This window comes from Coregonus lavaretus (genome assembly GCF_964263955.1).
Source record: "Coregonus lavaretus genome assembly, chromosome: 8".
NCBI classification, from domain to species: domain Eukaryota; kingdom Metazoa; phylum Chordata; class Actinopteri; order Salmoniformes; family Salmonidae; genus Coregonus; species Coregonus lavaretus.
In genome coordinates this window covers 42,463,522-42,474,444 of record NC_139995.1, presented here as the reverse complement: position 1 = coordinate 42,474,444, position 10,923 = coordinate 42,463,522, and the positions used below count along the sequence as shown (strand labels likewise).

Sequence of the window (10,923 nt, the reverse complement as noted above, 5' to 3'; positions counted from 1 at the left end):
GGGTAAGACAAAAGATTTACAGTAAGTGCCTTTGAACGGGGTATGGTAGTAGTTGCCAGGCCCCCCGGGGGGGTGCTACTCGATATTAGGAAGGGGGTGCTACTCGATATTAGGAAGGTGTTCTTAATGTTTTGTACACTGTGTATATTAATTGTTTAATGATGCAGTACCATTTTGGGGTCAAGTGCAATTTTATGATGATGATCATAATCCTCCCTCCAGTCCGGTGTTGCGCCTGAGCCGTCAAACAAAATAAGACCAGTAAATTATTTGCAGGGAAAAGTGGGGCAAGAAACGAGACAGAAACTGCATAATTCAATATTGATTTATTTTCAATGAATATGAATTCAAAATGTATAACAGTTATGCAGAACTAACTCATCCTAAAATGTTTTACAAAAATAAAACAATTTCATGTTAATTGCACTGACTAAAATAACACCAAGTTAAATAGTTATATTCTTCATATCCAAGCACAGCTTTCATATCTTATTTTTTCATTCTGAGAATCGCTTCAGAATAACGTGCGTTTCACATCCCTGCTTTCTTTCCACCTGGTCACAACACAGGTTAATCCTTTATCCACAGCAGGAACACAAACCCCTCAACAACAGATACACAACACTGGGTCTGTACAGGCGTGACAGGGTTAAATAGCAGGGATAGGAGGTTTATAACTTCAGCGACTTTGGGTCTCATGAAAAGCACTTAATGTATTATAAATTACACATCTCCTTTCCAAGATGACCGCTGATGGATGCAAGCTTTACATTTGCGAAAGCATTATTGAAGGAGGCCTATTGGTGCAAATTGTAGATAGATTAAAGCAATAGTTTATTATAGGAACCACAGTGAGGGAAGTAGACGAGGAAAGGAGGCCACTTAAGACAAGGATCATGCAAATACTTTCACTTAACCCTTAGCCTTCACTTCAGCCCAGAAATAGTCAGAGAGGATCACTACTGACTGTTAGCTATGAATACCTGCTTGTTTGGCTATAAATACCTGTAAGTCGTTCTCGATAAGAGCGTCTGCTAAATCAGGGTTTCCCGAACTCAGTCCTGCTAATGATTTAAACCAGGAAGACACTACACCAACAACACAAACAGGCTTGGTTTCAACACTTTACCACCAATACGGTTTAGAGGGTTGTTTAACACATCATACTGTAGGTTTACAACCCCTGCTTAGGATCAAATCAAATAAAACACTGTCAATGTTAGTGTGTACTCTGCATGTCATGGTTTACAAGAAGATGTACATTTATTTTTATTTTCTACAAATGAACTAATTTCAAACAAAGTTTGCTTTCCAAAAGCTCTTAAACCCGATCCAGCTCGAGAGCAGTGTGACATTTGGCTGTAGGTGCTGAATGGGATTATACTGAACCTCTTAAATACTGACCATGCCTGGGTTCAGATCAACACGACATGAAACTGAGAACACTACCGAGAGCAGAGACCCAGATAGCATGTGTCAGAGAGAAGGACGGCGCAACGCCAAAAGTGCAGTTTAAATCAACAGGACAAAATAATTAAACGAAATATAAAGACAGTTTTGGCTGAAGTGTCTTGTGTAGAGTTCTGTTTTCCATTCAGGTTACTGAGCACACGGCTCAGCAGAATACCTGATCTGTGTTAGACTGGGTTTTTCCCACTGGAAACAGTAAGCCCTTCTACCTTTACATTACCAGTACACCACCTAGTTAGCAATATGCCGTCACCCTTATTCATATCCTAAATTAGGTAATCACTCCACTGAGATTCAAACAAAACAGCAAACGATCAGGAAGAGGGTGGGAAGAGAGGGAGGAAGTCTGTATTATCAAGTCTTCAACACCCTGGTAAGGGGTAAGGGTGGGAGGTGTGAGGGGATGTAGTCTAGTCCAGGGGTAATCATGTCATGTCATGTATATATATCCATTATCTTTTCTACGCACCCTCTATTTAGTTTTAGTTGTGTAAGTTTACACTGAACGCGTTTTGTTGTAATGCACAAGCAACCCACCTGGTCCCCTGGTCCCGACCCACAGTCTGTAAACCACTGGTCTAGTCAACAGCTCTGATGTAGTCTTTTCTACACGTCCAGTCTGAAGAATTGGGAGTTTGGGGGTCAGTGTGTGGGGGATGACAGGGAAGGGGAGAAGGGGGTGAAGCATGACTAAGAAGTTCTGATGCAGTCTGTTGAAAATAGGATTTAGGGACTGGGAGGGGTGTTAGAGGGTCACAGAGAAACAGGACTTATGATCAGTTGTGTTGTAGGGGTCAGAGGTTAGGATCAGCTGTGGTGCTGTAGTCTCTGGTAGGGGTCAGAGGTTAGGATCAGCTGTGGTGCTGTAGTCTCTGGTAGACTGTGAGGCGGAAGGTGGGGCTGAAGATGTAGCCAATGCTCTCCTCCACCTCCTGAACACGGCGGAGGAAGCGACAGCGGTCTCTGGCTAGCTCCTCCCATGGCCCACGCCGGTCCTCATCGTCCTCGCTGGCGTAGAACTCATCCACCTCGTCACGGAAACCCACCTGGTGAGAGAGAACTACATACATCACCACAGACTAGAACCTTCTCACTGAAACATCTGCAGGCCAGATAGAATGAACACAGAGGTAAACTTTACAACTCACTAGACTACATTTCAGCTGGACACAGAAGTAGTAGCTAAATGCCTAAGCATAACTAAAGGAAATATCCAAAGCAAACTAGGTTAACTCAATATTGTGAAAGGAGAAACTGCAGTGCATAAAGCATCCAAAACTCAAACCTACAATTATGCCCCCCACCAAAAAAGACACTTCCATTTTAAACGGTAGACCTAACCCTGACATTCACACACATAATGAAAAACACACGTGCTCCACTGCTCTCTGCATTTTTTCAAATGTCACTCCTAATCCAGTTAAGAAACTCAACTAGGCCATCTAAGAACCATGAAATGATTGAGATTTATACCCCTAGAGCATCACTGGGGGGGGGATCGAACTGGTAGCACCATGAAATGGCTGTGTGATGGATGGCCCATAGCTCATCACAGAGACAATACATCTCCTCCAGAAGCGGCAGCCTACTGAGGCTTGGAGACTGAGGCTACCAGTACCAGCATACACTATCAGAGTGGAGGTTATTACAGATGGAAGACACTGAAATCTGCTCGGCATGGGCTGGAGGGTTGGGAGAACATTGTGGAAGCGTTGCGAGAACGTTAAGAGCCAGCGCTTCGAGCCATAGAAGAAAAAATCTGATTTTCTCGATCTTTCCCTCCCTAGCTCTTGCTCAGTTATCACCGTTGCTAAGTAACATGGCAGTTGTGTGCTTTTAATAGGGGGATAATGTAATACAAAGGGCATGGAGAATACAGCCAGACCATATCAAAGACAGCAGTGGGATTGTGCTCATGGATGACTAGGTCTACTCTCATGGTGATTATCTTCCATTTTACTGACTGGGACAGGCACGTTTCACAGCTCTGTGCTATTTACCTACGTTGTACTGTTACAGTATTACTACTGCTTTAGCTAGAGCCTTCACTCACATCTGTCTAACAGCGGTCAATGTGCTGCTTTAGCTACAGCCCTATGACTGACTGAACAGTCATAGCATTACAGCACATTTCAATGGGAATGTCAAACTGAAAAACGTTTTATTACATTATACAGAGCTCTAGAGGTTTTCACTAAGTGCACCCAGCCTCTCGGACTCTGGTGTCCCTGGTGTAAATATGCTGATCAAAGGAGAGAGGGGGAAAGGGTTGTTGCATAGGTTTACATCACTCGCAGTCAGACAGGAATACTTACACATAAAAACAGAAAAGCTAATGCACAGCTACTGGAGAAAGCATTTACACCCACCCTCACTCCTCCCCTTTCTGTATGCTGAGTGACTAATAGACTCCAATGTTCTAAATCCATCAGTTAGAGAATGTGGTAAGGTCAGAATTGTCCCACAACAATCCAGTCCAAAGACTGTGTGATAACCACGTTGGATAAGGAGTTTGAACAATGAGCTCCAATTATTTGTTTATATATATATTTTTTTTTATGAATGGGGGGCACACGTCTTTCCAGACCACATGAGCCTAAGTGATCTAGAAAAACTCTGGTCACATCAAGCCAGTCATGGAGTCAGGAAAACCAGCTGGCACCATCAGACTGTGTTGAGGCAGTATGTAAATACACTACAGGAGATAAAACAATGCTTCCTCTTCAGCGACTCATTAACAAATGGCCTCCAGCAGTGTCTGACTGCTGAGTGGGACAATCAATCAATTTTAGGAGTCATTGCCAGGTTCTCACATTTTACTACAGTCATGTGAGCGACCAATGTCCATGGATGACAATGTGACTGATATAATGTAAGAATAGACCTACCATTTTATAAAAACAGAATGAGGAACATATGAATAACAAGGAGTGTGTGGCTTTCTTTAGGCCTACTGACCTTTTTGACTGTGACGCAGCCTGTGGTGGTGATCTCTGGGGTGGGAAGGGTCTCTGAGAAGCCACTGTCTAGTCTCTCCTCTGCCTCCTCCTTCCTGTACTGGGGGGGTGAGTGGCTCTGTCCCTGGCCCTGTCCATGACGGGGGGTTGTCTTGCTGCTCCTCTTACAGCGCGCCCCTGTCCCTGCTTTTTCCCCGGTCCCGGCTAGCTCTCTAGTCCTGAGCAGGGCCTGAAAGTTGAAGGGGCTGTAGGGGTCTGAGGTGTTGCTGAAGGAGTCCCACAGCCTCAGGCTCTCAGCCTCATCCACCTCACTGCTGCTGGACTCAGAGTCAAACCCCTCCGCAGGAGAGGGGGAAGAAAAAGAGAGGGGAGAGGGGGGTTGCTCTGGGGGTGAGGTGTGAGGGGAGCAGTCTGTGGTGGCTGTAGAGGTGGAGGGGGTGGTCCTGGGGGTGGTGTTGAGGAGGGCGGTGAAGTTTTGGGGGTTGTAGGGGTCCCTGCTTTGGCACAGTGAGTTCCAAAGTCTCTCAGTCTCAGAGTCATCCTCCTCTTCATCATCGTCATCCAACACCTCGGAATTTGAGAAGTCTGACGAGCCCTCACTGTCGAAACCATCGTCATCCTCCTCGCTGAATGAGTCGTCTGATTGGCTGTCGTCGCTGAAGGGGCTGCCCATGATGTAGGCGATGGCCTTGTTACTGCACTGGGGGGTGGAGGGGGGCAGAGCGGCGGCAGACACTGATGGATCCTCAGCCGCCGTTTCCTCTTCCTCGGAGTCTGAGATGTCGGAGTCCTCAACTTCTTCCTCCTCTAATTCCATCCCTCCACTGGCAGCAGTCTCACCACCTTCTCTCTGCTTGGATGCCTCCCTCTCTGGCCCGCTCTCTTCAGATCTCCCCTGTGTTGGTGTGTCAGGCGTGATGGTCTCTTCCTTCATCTCTGTGATCCCCTGTAGCTCTTCAATGTGAGGCCTCAACATGTACAGTCTGGAGGTGGAGTGTTCTTCTTCCAGACTGGAATAGCCATTATCCTGGTCAGGGGTCAGAACTGCCACCTCACTGCAGGCAGTGACAGCTCCAACACTGACAAGATTATCACTGATACTGACTGTTTCCTGGTGATCTAATGAGAGACTGTCAGGGCAAGGGAGAGCTTCTGGCCAGGTGGCCGTCTGAAGGATTCCATTGTCCGTTGGCTCCTCTTTGTGGCAGGAGGGTCCAGTGCTTTCGCAATCTTCGCACTGTACCAACAGCCATGTTGGCTTGGTAACGGTAGCCTTTGTACCACACTCCGGTTGAAAACAATGGCCGTTGCTGTTTTGATTGTTTGCCCCAGTGCACTCTTTGCTCCACGACAATTTTGACAGCCACCCTTGAGCGCTACCGGTTCCCCAAAGTCCACCCCACCAGTTACCAGCGGTACTATTTTCTCTGGCTGACACCGCGTCTGATGACCAACTGTCCCCGCCGAGGACATGCCCTTGCTCGGTGTGTTTCATTTCCTGAGCCGACGCTGCGTTCAACAAAACATTACTGAGAAAACCTCTCGCGATTGCGAGGTATCCTACCGGAGTTTGTTGCCTTATATTTAAGTCAATTTCAGCAGCATTTTGAATCCCTAACTCGCAAAGAGAATCTGCTGTCAACCAACTCGGAGTACTATTATCTGACGCTGTTAGCCCAGGGCTACCATGCTGGTATTGCAGGTACGATAGGTGGTGCGCACGGTGTTGCGTTCCAGACAAGACATCGTCAAGTTGTCCTAAAAATGAACTTTCTGCCTCTACAAAGTTTTGTTTGAAATCCCCACTGACCCACCCTGTCACATTGTCAGGCAGGGCAGGAGTCCTAGGGCGCCATGGTATATACTTTTGCAGAAATGAAAGGGCAGGCCTAGAAACCACGGAGAACATGCCCATCCACGAGCGCTCCTGGTTTGGTTGCTGGAGAGAGGCCACTCCATGCCCGGGGGGAGTGGATGGATGCGTCTGCACACCAGAAAAGTGTTCCTCGCGATTCATGCGTCTAAACATTCTCAATACTGGCTTGTGGCTAACAAATAGTCACTATGCAAGATACATTAGTAAAGTTTCGATCAAGAATACCGCTTGACAGATTGCTGCTGGGAAGTCCGTTAAAGCGTTTTGGTTAGTTAGCTAACGTACACGTGCAGGACAATTTAACACGCTGACATAGTTCACAATATATTAATAAATAATGTGTTAAACAACTAGAGTGCAAAAGTAAATATGCCGATCAAACTAAAGTCTGGCAATAAAGGAAAACAAGAACTAACGTTGGCGATTTGTTAGTTAGCTAGTGCTAATAATCGTAGTTTTAACAGCTGTTACCAGGCTAGCTAACGTAATCTTGATTTGAGATCTGTTCGTTTCGCTGGAAGTTACTAGTGACAAATCTGATAATAACTTGGTGTGCACTCCAGAGCACTGTCCATAGTTGCAGATGAAACATCCATTACTGTTGTACCTTATCCATCTTCTTACACCGAAAGGCTAGCAATAGCATACCGGTTAACTCCTGTTCAAGCGAATAGCATCGTCCATGTTGTCCGTGGCACTAGGAGACATTTTCCTGAGAGTGGTGGTTAGACTTATTTCGCGCGGTAAGCGTCGTACAAACAGGGGTAGGGAAGGTAGAAAATGAGCAAAGCCTTGACGAGTCATAACCGAGGGAGAAATTCTGGTCAAACGATGATATGAAAGCCATTTTGGTCTTGAGTGGAGAAAAAGCTGGTTAGATTCCCGCACGTAGCAAGCTGGCGAAAGCGCAGTTGCAAACCTTGATCAAAGAGACTTCAACGAACGAAACTCAACAATTCACTACAATAACCTAATCGAATGAGACCGTAAGACAAATATACTCTTCAATAGATATCAACTAAATAGATAAGCTCGTTATAATAATTCAGCGCGATACTTCAGTTTTTCATAATCATGGTTGCGTTTCCTTGTACGGTCGGTCGACTCATTAGCCCACTTTTCAGGAGAGGATTTCATCAGAAACTTAAGGGGGTGTCGTGAAAGAGCTCTTGTAGAAATGTTTAGGGACCGTCGCAGAGTTACCATCGATTATGCATGACAGTGTCCCTGTCATATAATGAAAGTGAATATCCTGACTCCTGCAGTGTATGGAAAAAGCTCAGTGTGACAGGTGTTGAGTTGGTGATAGTTCACACAGAGTAATAACACAACACTGGGGTTCAAGATTAACTCTCAATAGGTAGAAATATTGCAGTTGATGCATGCATTTGGCAGTCTTTCTGAATCCATATACATTATTAACTATTGGGATCATATAGACCTACTAATGTGTTGAGCATCAAGTTAATGTTCCACTCTGTGTTGCTCTCCAGTTACAGGTCTTTGCATGGCTACTGTAGCCTTCTGACACAGTACACATCACAAAATAGCCTATCCCTCACCTCTTCCCCAAGAAGGCTATTGCGCACAGCATATTTTGGGCTGAAGTGTCTGGGAACGAGATTAGCCTAGCTCTCACGTTTCTCGAGCATGTGAATAATAAGTGAATACAGGAAACCCACCAGCCGGTCCTGATTGGTGGGAAGAAGGGGTGTTTGGCCCTGTTTTCAGCCATTAGCTTTTTACTGGTTAATTATGTGTGAGGGGGTTGCTGCTCTGATGAATTTTTGATGCAGCTGTGTGTTGTATTGTACAGTAGGCCACCCACCCATGCATGTATTTATGAAGTATGCATCATGCTTTATTTTCTCTGAGTGCTGCCGGCACTATCTTCTAAGGCATCAAATATTAATGACAAGAACATTTTAAATTCCCCATTTTTAAAAGGAGGGTTGCAAATCAGGATGAAATTTTCAATGGTCACATTCAGATCTTGTAATTCACACATTATAATTTTTTTTATATTCCTTCAATCTCCCTCTGTGCGCTGTCAAACATACAGTGCATTCGGAAAGTATTCAGACCCCTTTACTTTTTCCACATTTTGTTACGTTACAGCCTTATTCTAAAATTGATTAAATTGTTTTTTCCCCTCATCAATATACACACAATAGCCCATAATGACAATACAAAAACATATATTTTTTTTAATATTAGCAAATGTAAAAAAAAAAAAAACGGAAATATCAAATTTACATAAGTTTTCAGACTCTTTACTCAGTACTTTGTTGAAGCACCTTTGGCAGCGATTACAGCCTCGAGTCTTCTTGGGTATGATGATACAAGCTTGGCACACCTGTATTTGTGGAGTTTCTCCCATTCTTCTCTGGAGATCCTCTCAAGCTCTGTCAGGTTGGATGGGGAGCGTCGGTGCACAGCTATTTTCAGGTCTCTCCAGAGATGTTAGATCAGGTTCAAGTCCCTGGCTGGGCCACTCAAGGACATTCAGAGACTTTTCCCGAAGCCACTCCTGCGTTGTCTTGGCTGTGTGCTTACGGTCGTTGTCCAGTTGGAAGGTGAACCTTCATCCCAGTCTGAGGTCCTGAGCGCTCTTATTAGTTATTACTTGTTAGATATTACTGCACTGTCGAAGCTAGAAGCAGAAGCATTTCGCTACACCCGCTATAACATCTGCTAAACACGTGTACAGTGAGGGAAAAAAGTATTTGATCCCCTGCTGATTTTGTACGTTTGCCCACTGACAATGATCAGTCTATAATTTTAATGGTAGGTTTATTTGAACAGTGAGAGACAGAATAACAACAAATAAATCCAGAAAAACGCATGTCAAAAATGTTATACATTTATTTGCATTTTAATGAGTGAAATAAGTATTTGACCCCCTCTCAATCAGAAAGATTTCTGGCTCCCAGGTGTCTTTTATACAGGTAACGAGCTGAGATTAGGAGCACACTCTTAAAGGGAGTGCTCCTAATCTCAGCTTGTTACCTGTATAAAAGACACCTGTCCACAGAAGCAATCAATCAATCAGATTCCAAACTCTCCACCATGGTCAAGACCAAAGAGCTCTCCAAGGATGTCAGGGACAAGATTGTAGACCTACACAAGGCTGGAATGGGCTACAAGACCATCGCCAAGCAGCTTGGTGAGAAGGTGACAACAGTTGGTGCGATTATTCGCAAATGGAAGAAACACAAAATAACTGTAATTCTCCCTTGGCCTGGGGCTCCATGCAACATCTCACCTCGTGGAGTTGCAATGATCATGAGAACGGTGAGGAATCAGCCCAGAACTACACGAGAGGATCTTGTCAATGATCTCAAGGCAGCTGGGACCATAGTCACCAAGAAAACAATTGGTAAGACACTACGCCGTGAAGGACTGAAATCCTGCAGCGCCCGCAAGGTCCCCCTGCTCAAGAAAGCACATATACAGGCCCGTCTGAAGTTTGCCAATGAACATCTGACGATTCAGAGGAGAACTGGGTGAAAGTGTTGTGGTCAGATGAGACCAAAATCGAGCTCTTTGGCATCAACTCAACTCGCCGTGTTTGGAGGAGGAGGAATGCTGCCTATGACCCCAAGAACACCATCGCCACCGTCAAACATGTAGGTGGAAACATTATGCTTTGGGGGTGTTTTTCTGCTAAGGGAACAGGACAACTTCACCGCATCAAAGGGACGATGGACGGGGCCATGTACCGTCACATTTTGGGTGAGAACCTCCTTCCCTCAGCCAGGGCATTGAAAATGGGTCGTGGATGGGTATTCCAGCATGACAATGACCCAAAACACACGGCCAAGGCAACAAAGGAGCTGCTCAAGAAGAAGCACATTAAGGTCCTGGAGTGGCCTAGCCAGTCTCCAGACCTTAATCCCATAGAAAATCTGTGGAGGGAGCTGAAGGTTCGAGTTGCCAAACGTCAGCCTCGAAACCTTAATGACTTGGAGAAGATCTGCAAAGAGGAGTGGGACAAAATCCCTCCTGAGATGTGTGCAAACCTGGTGGCCAACTACAGGAAACGTCTGACCTCTGTGATTGCCAACAAGGGTTTTGCCACCAAGTACTAAGTCATGTTTTGCAGAGGGGTCAAATACTTATTTCCCTCATTAAAATGCAAATCAATTTATACAATTTTTGACATGTGTTTTTCTGGATTTTTGTTGTTGTTATTCTGTCTCTCACTGTTCAAATAAACCTACCATTAAAATTATAGACTGATCATGTCTTTGTCAGTGGGCAAACGTACAAAATCAGCAGGGGATCAAATACTTTTTTCCCTCACTGTATGTGACAAATACAATTTGATTTGATTTCTAGGTGCCTTTTGGCAAGCTCCAAGCGGGCTGTCATGTGCCTTTTACTGAGGAGTGGCTTCCATCTGGCCACTCTACCATAAAGGCCTGATTGGTGGAGTGCTTCAGAGATGGTTGTCCTTCTGGAAGGTTCTCCCATCTCCACAGAGGAACTATGGAGCTCTGTCAGAGTGACCATCAGGTTCTTAGTCACTTCCCTGACCAAGACCCTTCTCCCCCGATTGTTCAGTTTGGCTGGGCGGACAGCTCTAGGAAGAGTCTTGGTGGTTCCAAACATATTTTA

General features: G+C 45.1%; 1 protein-coding gene across 1 annotated transcript; it reads right to left on the bottom strand.

Annotated features, from left to right (window-relative positions):
• Positions 1 to 311: 311 nt before the first annotated feature.
• Positions 312 to 7,407, bottom strand: LOC311134354 (protein phosphatase 1 regulatory subunit 15B-like). Its single transcript, XM_084168004.1, has 2 exons — positions 4,429 to 7,407; positions 312 to 2,516 (listed from the first exon to the last, which is right to left on the bottom strand). The coding sequence occupies exons 1-2, from the start codon at positions 6,454 to 6,456 to the stop codon at positions 2,322 to 2,324; spliced, it is 2,223 nt and encodes a 740-aa protein (XP_084024130.1). The 5' UTR covers positions 6,457 to 7,407; the 3' UTR covers positions 312 to 2,321.
• Positions 7,408 to 10,923: the final 3,516 nt, after the last annotated feature.